Source organism: Ammodytes marinus, assembly GCF_949987685.1.
Source record: "Ammodytes marinus genome assembly, chromosome: 15".
NCBI lineage: Eukaryota > Metazoa > Chordata > Actinopteri > Uranoscopiformes > Ammodytidae > Ammodytes > Ammodytes marinus.
The window spans coordinates 6,992,237-7,015,583 of record NC_137219.1 but is presented as its reverse complement, the minus strand read 5'-3'; the positions used below and the strand labels follow the sequence as shown (position 1 = coordinate 7,015,583).

At 40.7% G+C, this 23,347-nt stretch overlaps 2 protein-coding genes across 3 annotated transcripts in view; both read left to right on the top strand.

Annotated features, from left to right (window-relative positions):
* The window catches only part of dtnbb (dystrobrevin, beta b), a gene marked incomplete at both ends in the record, with an annotated part of 35,405 nt that extends 29,778 nt beyond the window's left edge, over nt 1-5,627 (top strand). Inside the window, one exon of the mRNA XM_080042230.1 lies at nt 5,452-5,627. Coding sequence (XP_079898356.1) covers nt 5,452-5,627 — 176 coding nt within the window. The remainder of the gene's footprint in view (nt 1-5,451) is intronic.
* Nucleotides 5,514-23,347, top strand: part of dnmt3ab (DNA (cytosine-5-)-methyltransferase 3 alpha b) — a 45,797-nt gene continuing 27,963 nt past the window's right edge. For both annotated transcript variants that reach the window (XM_080042444.1, XM_080042443.1), the window contains exons 1-5: nt 5,514-5,623; nt 6,851-7,041; nt 10,625-10,732; nt 14,829-15,180; nt 20,724-20,770. In XM_080042444.1, the coding sequence (XP_079898570.1) occupies nt 6,961-7,041; nt 10,625-10,732; nt 14,829-15,180; nt 20,724-20,770 (588 nt within the window). In that variant the 5' untranslated portion in view covers nt 5,514-5,623; nt 6,851-6,960. The remainder of the gene's footprint in view (nt 5,624-6,850; nt 7,042-10,624; nt 10,733-14,828; nt 15,181-20,723; nt 20,771-23,347) is intronic.

Below are 23,347 nucleotides of genomic sequence, written 5' to 3'. Positions count from 1 at the left end.
AAACACAAAAGGATGAATGAAATCAAACATTGTCCTACCAAAAGGTCAACCACAAAAACCCTTTCCCACTTCACCTAGAAACCTAAATGCTGAACAAACGCTGGCCTTCTTTCCTTCTGCTCTTGGCACAGACAGTGTCAAAAACCCTGCAGGTAATATGAGGTTGAGACACCGTGACCTATCAGCATCCTGTCCTCTCTGGCTTTCTAGGAGGAGACCAGCCAGTATCACACTGCTCTGTCTGTAGGTCATAGGGCGTTGTCTTGCTGCCTATGCTGTTGCTGTCCTCAGATGAACCTCTCAATGCCACTGACTCTATCAGAGAGAGGAGACACCGCTGCTTCCAGATCAGTGAACCGCATACGTCTGCTGTACACACATTTCCTCTCTCTCTCTCGTTGCACTTCGAAAGCTCTCAGTGTGCCAGAGGGAGTTGGTTCTGCCCTGAGCATCTGTAAAGTCTGCCTCACTGTGTCACCGTCTAGTGGGCGCGTGCGGGATAAACGTTGTCTGCAGTGGTAGGCTGCTGTAATGGAATGAATGTGATGATAAGATATTTGATAAGATATCTTAATCTAGCTGCACTCTAGGAAATGAAATAAGATGAAGTTTCTGGCCCGAGGATACAATCTATGAGAGATAGCATGAGATGAGCTTCATTCTCCTACAACTGTTATACAGATTACAGTTTTTTACGATTGCTAAACCACAGTGGGCACAACTGGAACGACAAGTGCAAAACTCTAACAACAGTATGCAGAGCAGCGGTTCATTCGGACCAAACTGTAGCTCGTTTTTCATTGCTTAAACACAATTTTCAAAACTCTAAACACCTATCTCATGGCTTAACCACAGCCTGCACAACAATGTGGATTTCCAGCACTTTTTTCAAATGCTAACACACTGCTGCCACAACTGTAAACCACACATTCAAAACATAATTAATGCCTTTCAAACACTGCGGATTGCAATTTCAACTGAAACACTAAGATGTCTTGTTTTAGACTTGTTAGTGAACATATATACAGTATAAAGGGAACATTTTTTTTATTTTTTTTGGAAATGGACCAAGGAAGACAGGTTGTTGGAGGGAAAAGAGTGGCAGTGAGAGTGTGGATGTGTGGAGGAAGACCTAGAAGACATAGAGCTGTTATGTCTGATGAAATACAGTAAGGGCAACACTGATAGACCCTGTTGTGAATCATGGTCTCGCATTGAGAGAGGCAGGGTTGAGAGTGCAACCCAATCTGCAAAAATCTAAAGTTGCATCTGTAATACGAATTTTCCAGCAAACAAACAGCTTAGAGTTGCATCCTTACAGTAAATGACAACATTACAGGAATTGATCTCTGTATTACAATTATAGAATATTTACACAGATAAATACTACATTTGGAAATGTTTTCAATAAAATATACAAAATGTGTATCTATTGAAGCAAACTTCTGATTTTAATTTCTTTTTGTTTTCCTAAAAAAACTGGTATGTTATAAAATAAACAATTTCATGTGAAAGAATTTCACCCTTTCATCAAAGAAAATATTATGTAATTTGTGTGAAATAACTCAAATTATTCAAACTGTAAAGATTAAAAGTTTGTAATTTGTGTATTGGGGTTTGATGCTAGTGTTTGTACTCTGAGCAGGTTCTGAGTGACAGTGTGTGTTATCTCAATGAGGCTGGTTCATAGTGTTTGCTGCACTGAACCTGTTTTGCAGGTGAAGTGAACTGTTCAGCTCCAATGACTGTTGGTAGTGCAGACTGTAGTTAGAGTTTTGCATATTGAGCTACAGTTGTGCCCACTGTGGTTTAGCGATCGAAAAAAAAATGTAAAGTCCAAATAAATTATAAAAGGTAGTGCACCTGGTGTGTGAATGATCAAACGATTCGCTTTTTAAAGAAAAATAAATAGGGGAGAGTGGGATGAGTTGTGCCACTTTTTATTCAAAGTGACTTTAAAGTGAGGCATTAACAGTAATGTCTCCAACTAAAATATGTGCGTACACTGTATTTCAGGTTGTGGGTCCTCCCTGGCAACAATAACTTTGTATCTGAAATAAACTGTTTAAGAAATATAGCATTCGGAAAAAAAGTGGTCTCGTGGCACAACTTGTGGGGTAAGTTGTGCCTTTGGAGAGAATACGTTGGGGTAAATTGTGCCATTGATATATATCTCATAAACTGTAATTCTATATAAAAGCAAGACAAATCCATAGAAAATTACTCATTTAAGGTTTATTTAAAGTAAATAAAGTAAATATTTTACAAAGATTGAAGGTCAATTTTCTTAAACAAAGCCTAGCAGGTCTAGGTGGTTTTACCTGCAAAGCTCACAATGACAAAGTCACCAGCAGACTCATCATCATCATTCTGGTCATCTGAATTCATACCACTAGCACAACTCACCCCAGGCCCTTTGGAACAAATCACCCCGACCCCAGCATTTTGGAAAAACTAGCATGATGCAGCAGTTTAGGGGTAACATCATGCTAACTGTATAGACTCATAGTGTAGCATACTAAAGCACTAAAACATGTGTCAAATGTTTTCAAACTTGTCTATAATTATTCAGACACAATAATCAAAAAACCTTGATCATAGAAATGTTACTTTAAAAGGTCAAAAAACAGTTTTTTGAGCTTAAATGTGCTTACCTCCCATTCCATGTGTCTCCCTTATTAACGGGATGAGTCTAATGGATAGCACTACTTTCCCCCTGGCACAACTCAACCCACTCTCCCTTACTACTTATTTGAGCATGTTTGACCACTAGAAATTTATAAAATGATTTTATAAGTATTAATACTTAAAATGTGTTTCCAAATTTCTAATAGTACAGTCTCATTATGCTGTCGGTTATTGAGGTGTTTGCATCCATCACTTTTATATTCTTTTCAACAGCTGCACAATTGCCATTTCATTTTTGTGAAAAGAAACACCATTCCTCAAATATAAAATTATATTTATTCATTCAATCTACAGTATAGTTGATCCGGCTCTCAGTGGCCTGTTGTACAGTCAGCAAAATAATAAATAATTGTGTCGTCCGCATAATGATTAACCTTAAAATGACCTTATAATGAAGAGATATTATTGATATAAATGGAAACTAAAACAGGGCCAAAAAAGACCCTTTGGGGACACCTATTGTGATAGATAAAAATCTGGATTGCACATGACCTGTTTTCACACATTGAGATCAGTCAGATAAGCTCCAAAACCAACGGTGTGCCTTCATAACAAAACCAATACTGCAACTCTTTTGTAAAAGATGGGAGTGGTCGACTTTATCAAAAGCTTTCGAATGGTCGCTGAATAAGACGGCACAATGCTTTTTTTGATAAAGTTCAAGTAATATATGCTCTACCACTGTTTTTTCTCTCTATATATATATGTGTATATTACATTTATATATGTATGATTCACAGAAGATTCTAAATGATCAAACTTGATCACTGCAGACGTTTTTCACTGTCACAGCAGGAGTGGAGCAGGTGCAACCAATAACATTAACGATGCCTCCGTTCCAGCAATTAACGCATCGCAATGCAGAAAATTAACAATCTTGTTAATTTTATAAGTTACACCTGTGTTGGACTGGTTCAAATGTATGTTGTGAAAATGGTCAATTTAACCCGGGTAAGAACAAGAGGACTATGTATTTTTCCCTGCACAGATTGAGGTTTTACATATTTTTTAATCATAAAAGAATGACCAGCAAATGTCAAAACAGTGCTCAAAGTAACCATTTCGTGAGCTATAATAGGAGGCCCATGCGGTGTAATAATAGTTACGGTTTATGCAATGGAATGAGTTGTAAATGCAATGTCAGCAACCACTTCATATATATATATTAATTTATGTAAATTACTTTACCACATGTACTCAAACATCTGTTCCTACCCAAAAGTATATAAAACTGAGTGTGCACAGTAAGCTGGTACTGGAGTGTGAATATGTGTATAGATTAAGAGTTTCCCTCAATGTTCGAGAAGTAATCATGTAATGTAACATTAGAGCGATACGTGTATAAAAGCACATGTTTGACTTCAGCAGGCCTCAAAGCTGGCCTGAGGCATCAGCTAATTACATGGCTGCTAAGGGCCCCACAGACACCGGGGGGGGGGGGGGGGGGGGGGCAATAAATAAAGCAAATTAAGAATGAGGAAAGTCTCCTAAGGTTCCTGTGTTCATTTTGTTTAATTAAAAGTACATGTTACCCAGTTTATTTTAAATCTACAATGCATTTCCTCTTCCACTGATGATATACTCCAATATAATGGTACAATATCACTGGCAACAACAACCAGTTATTTCTTAGATTTCTGCGTAGGTGACTTGGACTATTTGTGAACGTGAAGTACACATGTATAAGCCCCAAACAGGGTGGCACTACTTGGTCTACACACAGGCACGTTAGCAATAAATCAACATAAAAAGTATCTCTCTAAAGGGAAAGTGGTGAAAATAGGGAAAGGAAATCTGTCTTTGCACACCGGTCTAGTTGTTATTTTTGCCCTAAGGTCACATCAGAGGGGCACTAAGGCCGACCAGAGTGGTACTTAGGGGTCGACTACTGGGCCGCTTAAATGTCTCTAAGGTGAAACATTTGTTTAAAAAATGCACCAAAGGGCTCCAATTGGGCATAAATGTTTAAAACTTTAAATAACAATGTTACGGTTTCTGCAGCCTAGTGGTCTGATGTGCATATCATGTGATCCCAATGTCCCAGGTTATACAGTATAGGCGTTGCGTGTGACACCCCTTTGGTTCACAACTGTATCTCTACTCAGGGGCGGTTTTAGTTATTTTGGGGCCCCTCTAGATCCCTTGTTCCCCATCCCTTCTTAAATCCTTAGCCTATTTATCGAGGAAAGACCTATATGACCTTGTTTGATTCATTTCAACCCTAACCCAAAGCTGAGGTTGATACAGTTGTGAATTAAGCACTGAATAGTAGGCTATGATTTTTTGGAGATACATAATTATGCGCATTATAAGTAAATAAAACAAAAAATAAAAAACCTCATAACCACTTTATGAGGTGTTTTATGGGATCCCTTTACAGTGTGGGGCCCAAGATCATTCCCTACCTTTGCTTAATGGCAAGTCGACTGTCCTTTTTTTAATTTAGAAGTGTGTATATGATACATATTTAGATCATACAGGGAGTCCAGGCCAGGGACCATGATAATGACTATAATACAAGTCAAGTATGCCTCTGTCTCTACTGCCATATCAAATAACTGCCCTCCATAATTTGTAAAATTCAAATGTTTTTTTATATCGTTTACTTTTTTTTTTCTTTAGGGGGGTCCAGGGTCCATGTCATGATGATAACTACTACTTGTCTCAGACATGGACCTATTATAAGAGGTCTCAGACCATCATCAGCCATACGGTACTCTCTCCACTCCTCCTCTACACACTGTGGTGTAAGTGACTCGGCAGTCTTTAGGACCCAGTGTAAGCCGGCAGACAGTCTCCAGGCCCCTGCAGTGAGAGCGGTGCATCTGGAAGAGAGCTGGCCGGCTGGGGAGGTGGAGGACGGGGAGAGAAGAGGAAGGAGGCTCCGGGAGCAAGCGCGACAAAAAGGGTCAGGCCCGGGACTTGGGAAAATCGGGTAACGACACACGGCGATTCACGCATTTTAAATCCGTTTAACCCGGCACTAGAAAACTGCGCAGGAAGGGCAACCTTTATGTGAACAAAAACGTGAAAGCCCCGAGAGCGGAAGGCGCTCGATGGAAATGGGGAAATAGCTATTTGTGTATGCTTTTTTTTCAGGTGCAGATGTGCAGATTGGACATCGAGATGTGCACTTGAACGTGACCGAATTTATGTCTCAGATCGCAGCTCCTGAAAACACTGGCTTCATTAAATTAAAAAAATTATAACGGGGGTTTTCTTCAGTGGCCGTTGCCTGTATAAAAAAAAAGAAAGAAAAAAGCCACAACCCCCTGGGTCATATTGCAGACTTCCTTTGCTGCAAAGATGTCTAAAACTTTGCAATTTGAACGCACTGCATATTGAATTATAAAGGCAAGTCAGTCGATGGCAGGAATGGAAGCGTGTGGCCTGGTTCTAGCTTGACGTGCGTGGAAATACGGAGACATTTAACGCCTGTGTGGCACTATAATACATTATTGTGTAAAGATAACACGTTCTGGTTTTTGACTGCAATTATTTCATTTGAGCAGCGAAGACTTAATACCAGCAGTTTATGAGACCTTTTAAAGAAGACTGTCATCCATCTTGACTGAACCCTTAGATGAAATGTAACACATCCTGTATGAATGTAGATACATTGTAATATGCTTTATTTTTTGCGCACATTTCCACGAGTGCAATAGTGTCTCGTGCTCTGAATGCGCATGACTGCTACACTAACTTTAACCCAGACACTTGAGTTGAAATGAAATATTAATAGGCTATTCTTAGGGTCAAACCTCATAATAATTCTGGATTGATTTTGCAGCATTACTCAGCTTATTGGGTGTATATTAGCTGCCGTTTAAATTCGGATACTTTTCACCCATACATCCATAAAAAAAAGTGGCCTAGGCCCTATAGGAATAGAGGCCATACTGCATCCTATAGATGCCTCAGTCTGGTTCCTATACATGACGTGCACACCACAAAGGAAAAGTGATGCTCAAAGTAGAGCCTCTCTATGACAGACAATAAAATGTGACCAAACTAATTTGAGGAAATATGTGTTGAATGTTACTGCAACTTGAAACTCAGCTCACCTCTGAATAAAAGCATCACAACCCTAATGCATATATATCCAGTGTGTGTTATATCTGTGAGGGATGATGAGCAAGTTTATGTTCTTTTTATCTTCCAGGAGTTTGGAGAGAAGAGGGATCATCTCTCATTCCTTTTTTTAATCATTTGAGATTATTCTCACCATCATAAACCCCCATCGCCCGACATCCACCCTTAAGACCCTCGACGATGCCGTCCAACACTGTCACCAACACCAACACCACTGCGTTCAAAGGCACAGACTATGCCGGTACGCCTGGAAAGAGAATGGTAAGAAAAAAGCTGTGTGTAATATAAAAGTATGCCTCAATAAACTCACTTTTAACGGGTTGTGAGACTCCTCCTGGGCTTGGTTTGTTGGTGAATGACTTAGGGATTTAACAACTTTATAGCATCAAAGATTGCATTCATGTCATGTTTTGGATTTTTTTACTGACCTGAGCTTAACCTCTGATCAATATTGGATTTGGCTCTGCATCGCTGCAAATGCAATTTTTTTAAAAGCCCAAAGTTCAAAGTCAATAGAGCTGGAGATTACTCCCTCCTGTGCTCATCCAGAAGTGATGTAGTAAAGAGTGTCTTTTAGTGTTTTCCTAAAAATATATTTAAAGATTGCATACGTATATGCATTTATTGGTTTTCTTCCACAATATTGTTAGTTAGTGCGGCTATTACCTTGATATTACATCGATGGAGCCCTGAAATGAGAGGGATGTGGTTTGTACACTCACCTCAGGTCAAAGCCAATTAAAACCTCTCCCAATCGGTCAAACTAATGCCTTATTGATTCCAGCGTTTCAAAGACTTTCAGGACTTTAACTTAGTCCCATCCATTCCCTTAGTTTATTGAAGACAAATAAGTCAGATTTGTACCGCAGTATCCAACAGCATGTGGAGTGCCTCGTCACCTTTCATGATGCAGACAGACTCATTATCACCGTCAGCCTGTGTGTAAGTGCAGCATCATGGAGGAGGAAGCTGTATAATGTGACATTTGCTGTTGTAACGGTGTTTGGTGACGTGGGCGTTGGCTGGTGTAGCTTGAGCTGGAGCTGGAATGGCTGTACAGCTCTTTAACTGGGAGAGGGGGGAGATCTGTCCTCTTCCGCTACGTTCCTATTACACAGTACTGGCCTTAGTCCTGTTGCCTGGCAACAAACATTGCCTGAAATAACCGCCGCTCTAGACGGAAATAGTGCAGCGATATTGACAGTGTAGAAGGGTTCACTCCAGGCAATGACAAATCATATTTCAGGTTTTATTCTGTTTTGTTTTTTTGTACTTCAGGAGATATTAGGGTGAAGCTGTGTGTGAAAATGGCGTGTTATTTCCATTGAGTCTGCCTCAGCTCTCTGGGTTGGGAATTTGATGAACAGCGTGGTGTATTCTGCTCCTGCAGGCACCGCTGCATTGTGTCATCCATGAAAGTGGTTCCCAAATGAGCCTGCACACCAGGCTGCACTCAAAACATGCTATTATCTATGCAAATTCTGCCGCGCCGTGAGGAAAAACAGAAGCACCAGGCTCTCTCTATTAGTAATCCCACAATGAACAGGCACCATCTACAAAACACTATCCTCTCACCACCAAAAGCACTGAAATCTACATTTTAAATAACCTCTGAAAAATTCTTGTCAGTATCCTTTTTTTATTATCCTGAAATTAATTGATGAATATTTTACTATGATTTATTTCAGATTTCGGAGCAATATTTATCAATTATAACCCTGTCCCTAATCACAGCATCAGCTACTCGGATCACATCTATCTCTTTATGCAAATCAGTTTATCGCTCTGGGACACTAATGGGTGATGGATTTATTCCATTTTAAGAGCAAACACTCTCAGGATGTAACATGGCCTGACCTTTGAAATTCCTGCCGGTGTTTATTAACAGCCTCCATCTTCCATCAATTATTTAAGAAGTAGAGTCTGCCGGAATCTGTGCTTGCACAGAGAATCTAAGGATCTATGTGTGGCTTTTTTTTTTTCTTTAATGGACAGTTAATGGATAAAGAGAAGAGGGGAAGTGATGAGATACAAAGGGGGGCAGATTGTTTGATGTGATCAGGAATAATGATTATATTGCTACTGCAAAAGGTTTTTGCCGTGTCATAATGCCATTGCTGTTACAAACAAATGGTTCTCTAATTTATTGTCCTGCAAATTCTAAGTACCAAGCCCACAAGGACTAATAAGAGTCCAACATACCATTGCACTATGAAAACATTTGTCAGACATGAACACAGCTTCCTTCTGCCTAGTATTTAGATATTTGAGGTTAGGTTATTTGATAGACATATTTCAAAAGTAGTGATACAATACACCCTATCACATATTTGACCAGCACATCAATATAGAGCACCAGAACTCCCCACCAAAAAAATATTTTTGCCTCTTCACAAGGTCCGTTTAGTAGCTTCTCTGTTACTTTTATTCGTACCATATGTCGCTTATCTAGAATTGTTAAAAATGTTATTTTTCTGAGCATTTGGTGGACTTCTCGTTTCTATCACATGATCTTTATGAGCAAATGGAGTTTGCTCAAGGGTTTAAATCTAACAAGGATCAGAAGTCCTTAACATGCCAAGAAAAAGACAGCAAAATTGAACATCTAAAATTCCATGACAACTGTGGAAATCGCCATCAGCTAGTGAAGATCATGTGATTAGACTGAAAGCACTGGAAAAGCTGCAAAATGACTCTTATGGTCTCAATTACTGTTGTAAAGGCCCCAAATCAACTTTGATTGTTTACATATACTTTATATAGTCTTTACAATGTTTTTATTTGAAATGCAAAACTACTACTACAACTACATTTGTCTAACAGCTTTGGTTGCTAGATAGCACTGTAAGAGTAAGAGTAACAGTGTAGAGTGTTGTCACTCTGGTTTGCGTCTTATTGGAGGAATCAAAGGTGTTGCACCTGCCCCTGGTCTCCCCTACTTTCCCCCTGTAGTTCAGTCAAATTGAATTGTCTTTCTGCATTTATTACACAAAGACAAAGTCATGTAGTGTTTAACAGTCATCTTCTCCCGCATCATCCTACGCCAAAGTGCCTTGGGTTAAAATGAAAACACTTAACAGCTATTCAGCAGAGAGGGACTAGGTTGCAAAATGCCCTACAGTGTGGAGAGCTCATTTATCTCAGAGGGAATCTCCCATTGAATACTGAAGGAATTTAATAAGGACCCAGCCCTCCGACCCTCACCGAAGCTGTCAGGAACGGCCTTGCAATCTCATTTGCATTCAGACCTGGTGCTGGTGGTCCCATTCAATCAATATCCAAACTCAAAGCATCTACATTAGGATCATCTTTTCTCCCATCAACCCCAGGGGCACTTGGCGGTGGCGGGCACAGCGCTTTGTTCTTGGGCTCAGACAGTTTTATCAATCAAATGGGAAATTACAGCAAGGGGAAAGGCGGGGGCCGGTCGACGTCTTTGTAACGATGTCAAGAGGGGGATTGTCTGTGGACAGTCAGCGCTGCATCAGCGGAGCTTTCATTATAGCATAGTTTAAAGGAAGGTGCCGTTCAGTTTCTATCCGTCTCATTGTTGTCCACTCAGCCAAAAAAACTTGAGGATCCGACCCCGTCGGCCCCTAACTGTTTTAAGTGTCATTGTGGTGCCGTTTTTGTGTGTGTCCTGAAGATCTACTGTCACTCCTGCTGCATATTTGTCTGAGGTGAAACTGCTACTTAGCCTCCTGTATGCACAAATACTGACTTTGCAATGTCTTATGTGCAACTAGGCCTCAAAATTTTAATAATTAAGTTATTAAGTTGTTAAGGTTAATATTGCAGGATAGGTCCAAATCATGGTTTTCATTATGTTTTTTTTTGTTGACAGGGAGAAAGCACAATACTGGACATGGACCTGATGACAGAGGAGAAGTCGGCTAAAAGCAGTGCCTCTTTTAAAGTTGGCAAGCCCGGAAGGAAGCGCAAGCATTTTCCAGTAAGTGTTGATTTGACACGTCATACATTTTTATAAATATATTTTTTTTTTCAGTAGTGTTTTTCTTGTGATATAATTGTATTAAATCCAAAGTGTCTTGCTATTTGGGTCATTGCCCTTTAACTTCCAATCCTTAAAGAATTTCTCTAGTCTGCATCTTAAAGAAAAGTTTCAGCTTCCCATTCTGGTCCAAATGAGTTAATGCCAGGGTAATGCTCTGGTGCAGCACTTGTCATTTAACCACAACGTCCACAGTTTGATCCAGCCAGGGGTCTTAGCTGCCTCTTCACTGTCGAAGAAAATCCTGCGTTCACAGAATGTTATGCAACACAATAAATCGTTGTATAAGAGGAAAAATGCGCACATTTTAAGACATTCCTTCATGGAAGAAATTCATCGTTTTGCCCTCATTTGTTCACATGAAAAGCTACAGAATTAGTTGAATGAAAGATAAAAAAGAGCTTGAGAGAGAGGTTCGTAGCTTGATTATTTCCTCACCATCACACAGATGGACTACTGCTGCGTGAAGTTGGTGGAATATCAGATCCCGGAGATTGTCAGATATAGCACTCATAATCCTGTTATCAGAAAGGTCATCCACTTTGGTTGGAACATAACTGTGTCCTTAGTATCTTTCGAAACAAAATTAAGTTTCACTTTATTCATTCATCCATATATATATTACAATGTCTGAACTGCGGGGGCTGCGCCGACATTTATTTTTACACTCATCTATATTACCAACTGAACATTCACTCCCACATCATGCAGTGATTAGTTATTAGGTGTGAGGTAGTGACTCTCTTCTAACAGCTCTCTCAAGCTCCGTTTTTTCATTCTTCTTCAAACTAATGCAATATTGTGAAAGCCTTTGAGGAGAGACTGTCCCAAAGTGTAAGAAGTCACAATTGGAATGATTATCGCGACTCCCCCCTCTTTATGATAGCTTGTTTTTCACCCTGCTTTCAATTGTTGCCTTTTGGAATAACCGTAGATAATGTCAATGCATCTACTCTATGACACATTATATGAACTAGTTTGATTTTAAGCATAGACATTGCAAATTTCTGCCAAATGTGTACAGATGTCTATGTTAAGTTGGAATTATTCTAAAAGAATTAACTAATATTTAATCTTTTTCAGCCCTCAGAAACAACACGTCTTCTACTTTGTACTAGGCTGCACACTAAAACTAGCACAATTTGTTGTAGATTTTTTTTTGTAGTTAATTTAAAAGCCTTTATTTACTAATGACTCTTGGGCCAACGAGATGTTATCATTTGCATAAGCCTCTGCTTTAAATCATTTTAATTAATTCTCACAGTGTGATTTAAAAATACAACACCATCAAATGAAGGGATTACAAAAACATTTACAGATACATAAGGCAGCAGGAAGGGACATGCCGTAGGGTTTGTGTTAGTGTGTATTTAAAGCAGCTGAGTGGTCCTTCCAATAAAAGATAAATAAGAGCTAAACTGAAGTGTTTTCACAGCTGTGGGTATGCTTTACGCTCTAGTCATATAGGTGTCTCGTTGTTGTTTGTCTCCTCTATATGAGACAGACTCTGTACTTGCTAGTTTAATATGGGGCAATTTTTAGATTGAATCCTGAAGATATTCTGACATATATTCAAATTAGTTTTCTTTGTTCCTATTATAAAATGTCAGGGAAAAACCGTAGGTAAAGCCTGGAACCTTTTCCCACAAAGTACACAGACACCACGGACAGGGAGACACGTTGACTGCTTGAAACACCAATGGGTGCATTAGACCTACCATCAGTTTCTTGACATTTAAATATGTTTGTAATATACATTTATTTCATATACTTGATTAAAGCATCATTAAACAAATGTTACCTCTTGTTATATCATGCTTTTTGATCTCCACTAATTCCCGAGGGAAATATCTGGCTCTTTAGTGTCAAATGCTCAATTATGTTAAATTTAATTACATTTTTTAAATAACTGTTTATCTATCTGCCACTTGGTGCTATACACATATGTGCAATGGCTTTATCAGAGCCTGTTTGCTGAAACAGTTGCCTAATGCAGCTTGATACGACACTGGTGGGAGCGATAAGAGGGAAAACAGCAAGTTGTGGGACATAAACCAAAACAATGAAGTAAAAATGCTCTATAGAGCTGAGGGGAACTGACACTGTAGGGTCTGTGGGTTTGCCGATACAAGTGCTTATTTTCACAGTCAACCGTTTATTACATAAATGCTGCATTCAGTGTTAGTTGTAGTTCTGCAGCAGTGAGTTAGATTAGGCAGCCAGGGTTTCAGTTTGACCTCTGTTTGACCTGACTGATTTACTGACTGTGACCTTTGACCTCTGGCAGGGGACAAATGTAGTTCACTGGGTCACTTATCTGTTGCGTAATTCTTTCAGGGCCATTTGTGTGTGTGTGTGTGTGTGTGTGTTTGTGCGTATGCTCGTGTGGGCTCATCTGGCTGTAATCGATCTTCCTAGTTATGAATTCAGTTGAATGTTAATAAGGCCTGAGCTGTGGATTTGTTGTTTTCATTCATTGTGTCAAACAGATTTACTGGAGTGCAGCTCTTTGTGGGAGTGAAACGACAACATTTACAATTAATTTGTTCTCGGTTACTACAGTGATGAAGTCATTTAGAGTTTTGCGGCCTGCGAAAAATGTGTCTTGTTCACATTAAAGCAAGTTTTACATTGTGTTTTCCATTTAAACTCCAAGAAATTAAAGAAATTAGATTACGTTTGACCCTTTTCACTTTTAGAAAATGATCTTGTGTTTGCTAAATATGGTCTGCTGAAATATGGAAGCCTCCTGTGGCGCTGCTGTCGCCTGCCTTAAATGCAAACTGCTGTACCTGCAACTACAGAGAGATGAAACCGGCAGTGCTGCTCTCATCAGCGTTGACAGTCGGATCTCACAAGACATGCTCCACTTTTCTTCTCCCAGTGACCCAGTAATGGGATTGTCTGAGAAAGTGTGTTTTTATGGCTATTTTTAGGTGCGAGCCAAGACACACAGATCGCGTGAGATCAAACAATTGGAGTTGAAACATATCTTGTTGTAGGTCTTCTGTGACAAGTATGCAGATTTTTTCGGGTAAACCAAAGGTGAAAGAACTGTGGCATTGAAATGTAACTGTAGCTTAAGATAGCTCGGCTCTGTTTGAACTTACTCCTCCGCATGGAGTGAAATACTTTAACTGGGCGTTCCAAGCCGGACAGAGTGAAAAACCTATTGTCAAACAGCCAACATTCTTGACATATTTCCACACTGCTGTAATGATGAATGCACTGCTATAGCACTGTAGCTCAGTACTGTACCTGATGAACTCCAAAGTAGTCCCTTCCTCACATGCAAGTTAACGGCTGCACAGCAGATTTACTGGCACAGCTGAAGTTAACAACTCTGGTTTAACAGAGCTGAATGGGAAATGCCATAATTCACTGACTAATGAGTGTAAAAGTGGAGCTACATGTTTGATTCTGTCCAGATAGAGCTGAGGTTTAAAGGGTAAAATAAAGCTTATCAAATATGAAATGGATGAACGATTTAATTCACATTCTTTTTTTTATTTCTTTTTTTAAAGATCTTTTTTGGCATTTTTATGCTTTTATTGATAGTGTAGAGACAGAGTTGAAATGGGGCAGAGAGGGGAGCGACACGCAGAGATAGACCGCGGGCCGGAACCGAACCCGGGTCCGCTGCTGGCCGAGGCCTATGGGGGGGACGCCCTACCAACTGAGCTAAGGGCGGCCCCATTAATTCACATTCTTTTTAAATAGCCCGTTCATCCAACAGAGACTACAAACTGCTTCTCCTCACACCCATAGTGCCAGCTGTTTTATTGTGGCTGAGATTACTTTTTTTCCAAAAGCGTGTTGGCTGATTTGTTGGGAACTACTGAAGGGGACTTTGTTTATTGCACTTGCCAACTACAGTATATCCAGTGGTATGCCATAACAGCTGACTGAGGCTACGACACTGTTGTACACGTTCGAAACATCAAGAGTGTGACAGTGCTAGGGCAATAATAATCTCCACAGCTGAAAGATTGCCAGGATGTTAACATTTCAGCCTCCTCCTTCTCTTGCCCTGCAGGTCGAGAGCTGCGGATCTCCCAAAGGCAGTGTGGGTTTGGGCAACAGCTACACCGGGGTGGGTAGGCCGTCCATGGCACAGGTCCACAACGGAGACGTGGGCGGGCACAGAGACAGGACGTCCGACGCCTGCTTCCCCAAACAGGAGAAGAGGGAAGTGGAGAACGGTTTCCCCAGAGGCCCTGAGGACAACAGCTCCCAGGGTCAGAGCCTCCGGAGCCCCTCACAGCAGGAGAACGGATTCCCACCCAGCCGCGAAGAGCAAGACTCGGAGAAAGACAAAGAAGACGACAGCCTGACGACACCACCACGCAAGAAACGAGGGAGGCGGAAACTGGAGCGCCCAACCAAATGTGAGTGTGTGCCTTTTCTTTTTTTGTGTTGCTTTTGTTTGTTCAGCTCGGCTATCGTCCCTTAGATCTGCTCTCTCTCTCTGTAAGGCGAGCAGGAAAAGAAAATTCATGTGACTATAGTGCAAGACGTTGAGTAATGAACTGTGAATGGATGTCAAACTGAGTGGATCTGTGCCCGACAGCTCGACAGACAGACAGAGCATAGCACTGACACTGCCAGGATTATTAACAGCCAGGCTAAAAGTGTTGCATTCATGCTGCAGCACAGTGCTGTAAGAGGAAAGGCACGGGTGAATAACAAAGCTGCAGTGTCAGTAAAACTTAATTAGTGTATGTTGAATTCTGATTTGTTTTAAGTTATTGTTCAATCAGAAATATTCATATATTCTCTGTGTTCAGCTACTTATATGTGAATATTAGCGGACTTTCTTTGTCTTAAGTCACAGTGATGGGAGCAGTTAGGAGTTTTGGTTTGTTGGTCAGAAAAATAAAATATATTATTTGAAAATGTCACAAAGGGCTTTAGGAGGTTTTCCTTTTTTTCCCTTATATTTTATGAATAAAACGATTTGTCAAAACAATAAACATCAGATGAATACATTATGAAAACAATCATTACTTGGCCCAATTACGTGAATTTTGTTAAAAAGGCTGCAATAACTTGACTGTTTTGTAAACTAGCCATCTTAAATACAAACGTTACACATTTCTCTACTGTAAAAAATCTTTTTAATCTGCTCCAGCCACAGTGCAGCAGTGGATAGCATTAGCTTATAAAGATGATATCAATCTTGTGGGGCATTGTTGGGAGAAAGTGGTACTGACAGGTAGTTTTTATTCCAATATAGAGATTAACAATATCACTTAGCCATAGCACTCCCCTCACTCTGCTTTTAAGTTCTCTCTCTCTCTGTCAGCCACGTGTCTCTTTCGTCCAGAGAGACACCGGCTCTGACCTTGATGAGGAGTGCAGTAAATAAAGCCCGGGGAGGAGCGACCCGTCTCCTGGCAACCAGCCTCTGTTGGGAGATGGCAGGTCTCTGTTGTGGCCGCCTCCCTGTCGGGGGCCCTGCCAGGTGGATGGCGTTGTGCCCAGAACTCTTTACAAACTCAGTCTGCACTCCACATTCACCTGATCTGCACCTCTAAGATCTGTTACTTCACTTTGAAACAAGAATCTGCGATAAATCTGTTAGCTTTCTGTGTAAATTGCAAAAAAATAAACTGGGTTTTTGAACCAGATCTGCAATTTCCTAATCTGGGTTTGGGTCCAGTGCATGATGCTGTGGTGAACACCGAGAAAAATGTCTGAATTCCACATGTTTACCTTGATGAGGATGACATAAAAGCCAATGTTTAGTTTAATAACTACCATCTGGCTCCCATAACAAAGAAATGTCTGCTTCATATGATCCGTGGAGAGATCATGTTTTGAAATGAGCAAAACTTTTAAAGTGCAGTGTTTATATGATGATGTAGAATTAAAGCAAGATGCAGCTGGACAATGTTTCTTTTGAGTCCCCCAACTTTAGAAAAATGAAACACTGAATCAAAGGCAAAATCTACAATTCCTGAGTAGTAGGCCATAAAGATAACTGCACGTCATCCTGGTACAGAATACCAGTCTATGGTATAAACATGTGACCGGTCGTTGAGAGTAAAAAGTCAGACATTGGATGAATGATGAGGTTAATCACACTGAAGTCCAATCAGTTTAAAAAAAAATCTTTAACATATTGTACGAAAAAAAAGTCCTGTCTCGCTGACAATTTGCTAGCTAACAGTAAACAGGTCACTGCAGGCCGTAGCTAACAACAAAACCCTTAAGCTGTGCAGTTAACAAAAGTGAAGCGTGTAACATAGCGTTAACTCATAACATGTCACCCAATGTGTTAAAATGCGTTGTAAAGTGTCAGTAAGAGTCTTTGTGGAGGAACCCCAGGAAGGGTTTTTTTGTTTTTACATTTTCAATAGAAAGCTACAAAGAGCAGACAGCTGCAACACAAAGAGGAACTCAGTCAGCCACAAAGCCAAAGAGAATGTGTACGGAAGTTCAGATTAGATGTCTGCGCGGGGTCCGCAGGTCCCTCAAGACCTGTAGCAGATGTCAGTGACATTTTTTTTTTCTTTCGAGGATGCGGGCAGGTGTAGGCAGTCACGTAATGTGTGAACACAGTGCAGGATGGACCATTCGTTGTTTGCGAGCTGCACATATCAAATTTTTACAAAGTCTGACATCAGTTAGTTAGTAATATTTGATTCCTTACACTATTTGAAACAACACATTTGTTTCAATCAGGTTTAAGAAAGGCACACTGCACTGCACAGATTGCAGGTAAAGGAGCAGGCTTGGTGCAAAGGATTGTGGGATTAAAATGTGCCATGCTAGCAAAAAAAAAAAAAAAAGGCCACACAAGACTTTAAATTCTCAATATGTCAACAAAATCTGCCAACAGAGCTGGCCAGTGTGTAATTGTTAAGTAGTCTGTGGAAAGTGCAAAAGCAACACACACTGTTGCACCTGGTTTCTTAATTTACGCTAAATGCATCAAACAGCAAATTCAACCGTGCCTAAAATAAACATTCAGGGAGATAGTAATCCCTTTACCAAACTGTTGGTATATTCATCTCAGAACGGCAAAGAGCTCAGGATGGAGGGCAGCCTGTTGGATCGATAGTCCAAACAGGGTTTTCTGTTATCCATCTGGAGGGCATAGGAAGGATTTGAGCTAAAGGCCGGAGTGGAACTGAGCACTCGCAATACGAGAGCTGGAACCCGGTCAAACTGGCAAGGTATACTCTCTGTGGGCAACATTAGCCAGCTCCCCTTGCAAACCCAATGACCTTGGCAGTGTGCACCGCCTCACCGATTTGTTATATAGTCACTTATTCCTGATGAGGACGAGGAGACCAGGGGAGAGGGGTGGAAAAAAAGAGTGAGGGGGAGGGAGGAGCAAGGGGGCTTTAGCTACACATGGAACTAACTTGAAGAGGCTGCTAAGAGAGCGGACTATTGTTTGGACAGGTCTTCAGGGTGCTTCACTGACAAGCTAGCGGTGACTGTGCAGAAAACATGCCATCAAAAGTTGTCCATAGCCTCTCAGGGCTCAAGTGTTATGATAGTGTTTGGGTTTCGACTCTGCAGATAGCCATATTTACTCAGGCTGTGCCATCATTCTAATTTAGAGCACAGCTGCTTGAATGATGTGTGTATATACACCCCACTGGTGTCATAAAACTGAGCCTGGGCACTTTGGCTTTCATTGAAATGAAACATTGTAAAAGTAATACCAGAAGAGTAGGTTTGAATTTTTGCTATTTTTGCTTTCTTATCTATTTTGCTGCTGCTGCCACGGGTAAAACAACCTTTTCATGAATCATGAATCCTGACTGTGGTCCTTAGTGTTTCAGTTGGGTGGTATCCATGTTCCCTGGCTAACCCCTCACTGCTCTGCTGAACACAGGAAAACAATGCTGTTAAAGAATGAATAACATGCCGTTATTATTGTGGACCTCCACATCTTAAATCACGGCCAAGTTAATGGGAAATCCCAACTGGAACTTTTATTGTGTTTAAGACATTTTTATTAGACTGCGGTTTTGGTGCGTGTTCCTCTAAATGTGTTACTTATGTGCTATTTAGACGATCTTTAACCTACAGCTACATCTCTTGCTTTTGGTTCTTCCAACTTCCTCTGCATATATAGGCATTTTCAATCCTGTGGAAAATATTTTACTCCTGATAGTATTCAATAGTTTTGAATCATTACAATACATTAGTATTGGAAGAAATATTCCGATTGTTTACTTATTCAAAAGCAGCAAGTAGGCAATTAAACAAAACTTCATTATAGGTAAAAGACCTGCATTAAAAATTAACGTGTGCAGCATTTTAACTATGCAGCTGGTCATGGTTTCTTTATTTGAATTGCTTTAAATACCGCTGGGTAGTTAATTGATAACTTTCCAACATATTTTAAATGCTTTTCATACGTTTCACACACATACAATCAGGATCTGCAAATTATAAACCTACATGAACATAAAAACTACAGTTTTTAAAATGTTGATATACTGCATGTAGAGCTGTAAAAACTTCAATCATTTCCCAGAAGTGTTAAAGAGAGATTTGGTAGAACTCAGGTACAAGTAGTTGACAACAACAATCTCACCTCACCAAGTCCAGTTAGTATCTGTAATTGAGCATTCAATGGTTACAAATGATCTTCATCTGCAGATGGAGTTTGCCCAGGTGTCATGGATGTAACAGGGTCTACTCGTCTGTGGTGTATTTTTATTTCTACAGGTAAATCCCATTGAGTCCGAAGACTCTTTTGCAAGGGAGACCTGTTCCCATTTACACATTACCATTCACACACACACATTCATACACCGATAGCAGGCTAACTATCGACATTTACACAAGGCAAGGTGGGTGAAGTGTCTTGCCCAAGGACACAACAACTATGACACAGGTGGCAGGGCGGGGATCGAACCTCCAACCCTTTGATCATTGGCCGACCCACTCTACCAACTGAGCCACATAGTGTTTAAAATATCTTAAAGTGCATCTGGATTAATATGACACTTTGGGAATCTGATGAAGATCATGTGATACTATTGAGATTTCGATTTTAGACTTGTGTAATGGCACAGCAATGTTTGTTCGATCTATCATCATTTTCCATTCTATATACCAGAAGAAAATACCATATTTTGGGGGCGCCCTTAGCTCAGTTGGTAGGGCGTCCCCCCCATGGGCCTCGGCCAGCAGCGGACCCAGGTTTGATTCCAGCCCGCGGTCGTTCTCTGCATGTCACTCCCCTCTCTGCCCCATTTCAACTCCGTCCCTACACTATCAATAAAAGCATAAAAATGCCAAAAATATCTTTAAAAATACCATAGTTTGCATCTCTCCAACATCCGGTTGTACATAACTCAAATGCAGTCTTCGTCTTGGTCCTGTTGAGGCTTTTGAGATTTGCATGGAGATGATATACAAGCCCGAAGCCACAGGCAAGTGAAGCAGTATGTTGTTGCCTTTACGGCTCAGTGTCGGCAGCGTGGGGAGGGGCTACATGCTAATAGCAACCAGCTGTGTATCTAATGAAAGGGGGGGGGGGATATAAGGTCAGAAGTGTGACATTTGCCAAAGTAAACCTGGCCCCTCTCTACACTCATCATAACTTGGCCAGCCACTGCAAGCCCTCTGGGTTGCGTCAAACCCTCATATGGCACCTGGGCGTACAACAAGCTACCGTGAAACGATTCTTTTAAACTCTGAGCACGTTTGAGGAGTCCCTCCCCTGAGCCATATCTCTCAGCACTTTTATTAATCTGACTTTAATTTGATGAAACACGCAGTTAATGGGACAATGTGCATACATCGCTTTACAATCTTGGTCAATAAATGTGTCAAATGGTGTATTGATGAATGCGAGGCCACTTAAGTGTAATACAGATATGAGGATAACCGATGTGGTCAATTGCCACTCCGCTATGTATGATTCAGGCCATCCATTGTGTCGCTGTCTTCTCTCTAGATGTGGAGCACAAGGAGGAGGAAGGGGGCCATGCAGTCAAGACCGAGGTAAGTTTTCTGCTCTGTCGAGTCTTTGTTCTCTGGCTGATCTAACTTGTCTGTCTTTCACACTTATAACAGGGCTGTAGCTTCCTCTCTTTGGGGGTAAATTACCTTTCTTGTCGCTTGCCGGCACAATAGATGGTTGTGGTGTAGCTTGAACAAAGTTGCTTTTCTTGACATGAAAAATAGCCATTGATTTGTAAAATAAATATTTAATGTAAATATTACTGGATTTTCAACTTGTCTCCTTCATATTGGTAAACATCCACCCATCCAGGACAGGATGTATGCTTGATACGGGCAGGTTTGTTGTTGTTGCTTTGCATGACTGTATAGTTGGATAGGAATCGTTCGACAGTTTGGGAAATGAATTTGTTTTCTTGCTAAGAGTTAGACGAGGTAAATAGGTATAAGTAAATATGACACTGCAGCCAGCTGCCAGTTAGCTTAGCATAAAGACTGGAACCTTAGAAAAACTACTAGCCCGGCTTCTTTGAAAGAGAGTCTGGTAAGTGAGCCCCCTGAACAGTTTGACATTTTGGGGAAAGCTTGTTTGCTCTCTTGCCAACAGTTAGAGTGAAGATTGAATCAACTTTCATAAGTGTCCATTAAATATGAAGCTGTTTACGAAGCTTTAACATAAAAACTTGGAAAAGGTGGAAACAATTGGCCTAGTTCTGTCAAACAAAATTCCCCCTTTCTGCACTTCTAAATCTCAGTAATGAGAGATGCAACGTCTCTCTTGTTTAATCTGTACAAAAAACAAGGTTTAAAAACCACTATTCACCATTTTAGGGAAGGTTATGTGACTGGTTATTTTTGTGGACAGGACTACCAGTAACTTGTTGGCTTTACACTTTGGTTTGTGTTCATTTGTGAGCTTTAGAGGTGCTGATGGGCTGATTTTCTCAAGTTTGGACAGAGCCAAGCTAGCAGTTTCCCCCCATTTCCAGTCTTTAGGTTAAGTTAAGCCAACCAGTCTGCTGTAGGGTTGCTGAAATTTCCCGAAATGGCCCCTTTTCAAATCCCGGGATTTCAGAGCTCCTCACGGGATTTCCCGGGATTTCCCGTTGAAACCATTATTGCCCTTTAATACAACTTTAATGGGACTAAATCAATGCCAATAGATAAATAAATGCAGCAGAACAATGCTATATTACATCACGTTTTATTTCTACTTAAATAACATGAAGAAAAGCTATTCAAATTAGGCAAAATATTTTCCAGAAGTTAAATAGGCCTATTGAAAACGGTGTTTTTATGAAGAAAATACGAAAAATGTTTCACAGAGGTTCAATATCAAAACATGGCCAAAAAACGGTGTTTGGCGAACAAATGTATTTCAAACAATCTATTTTTATTTCTATGAACGAAATCAGTTTAAATTGAATATGTTCCAAAGGATAGGCAAATAACAAAAAATGCACTACCGATTGCTCTTAACGTGTGAAATAAGACATGACAGAACTAACAGCCTATTCAAACTGACACGCTAAGCAAGATTACTTTCCAGCTTTCCTTTCTTTTATTTTCATGAAGTGTGACTTCAAGAAACACTGCTCAGCCTGTTTCTGAGCTTTGTCACGAACTGACCGCACACCGAGAACGCTCTTTCTTCCACGGACGTCGGCTGTATGGTGGAAAGTGCAGAGTAGAGCTGCTGCAGGTGTTTGGGTCGCTCTTTGGTTGCCTCGAAGAGCGCAAACTCTTTTGAAATTATTTTGTGGAGGTCATTCCCATACCTCTGGTCTGGCTCGGGACATTGCATGCAGTCATTAGCCTCGTTCGACTTGGAGCCGTCTTGCTCAGACCTGCGCAACTATGAAGCCCGTCTTGCTGAGCGCACAACAAAAATGCTGTGCGCTCAGCAAGCCGAGCGTCATAATTGCGCAGGTCTGAGCAAGACGGCGACATCTCTAACGAGGCTAATGACTGCCAGCTGCAGATGTGCAGTAAGGCTCTGGGTCATCGTCTGCTCGCTTGGCTCTGGCTGATACGCATATTCTTGGGTATCATCAGACTCTTCCTCGGAAACAGCACTTTCAGTATTGTAGAGGCGCTGGTATTTCGTATGCCTGCCTGTCTAAATAATATTTAAAAATATATCCCCCCTCAAAAAAAACGAAAAAAAAAAAAAAAAACGGGAGGACGGGTCCCGCGGCCAATTTCCGGTACTCCCGGACTGACTCATTTCACGGGAATCCCGAAATCCCGGGACCCGTCCAGCAACCCTAGTCTGCTGTCTTCAGTTTTACATCGAACAGACAGATTTGAGCGTTCTTCTCATCTAACTCTTTGCAGAAGTCAATTTCTTAAGAAGCATATCTCTCAACATTTCAAACTATATCTTTAAGCTTATCCCTTATATTTTCAAGCTATTCCTTTAAGCTTACCTCTGTGTATCTTTAAAATTTCTCTTCAGCTGGCACTGAAATTAATTGTATCTCCAGTCGTTGCTTGTCTAGAAACTTAGCATAGTCGCCTATTTTCAAGGTCCAGAAAAAACTGAGTAGTTCTCTTGCCTTCGGACTTGTGAAAGAAATGGTACCTAATGGTGTATAGATTTGAAATATCAAATACACT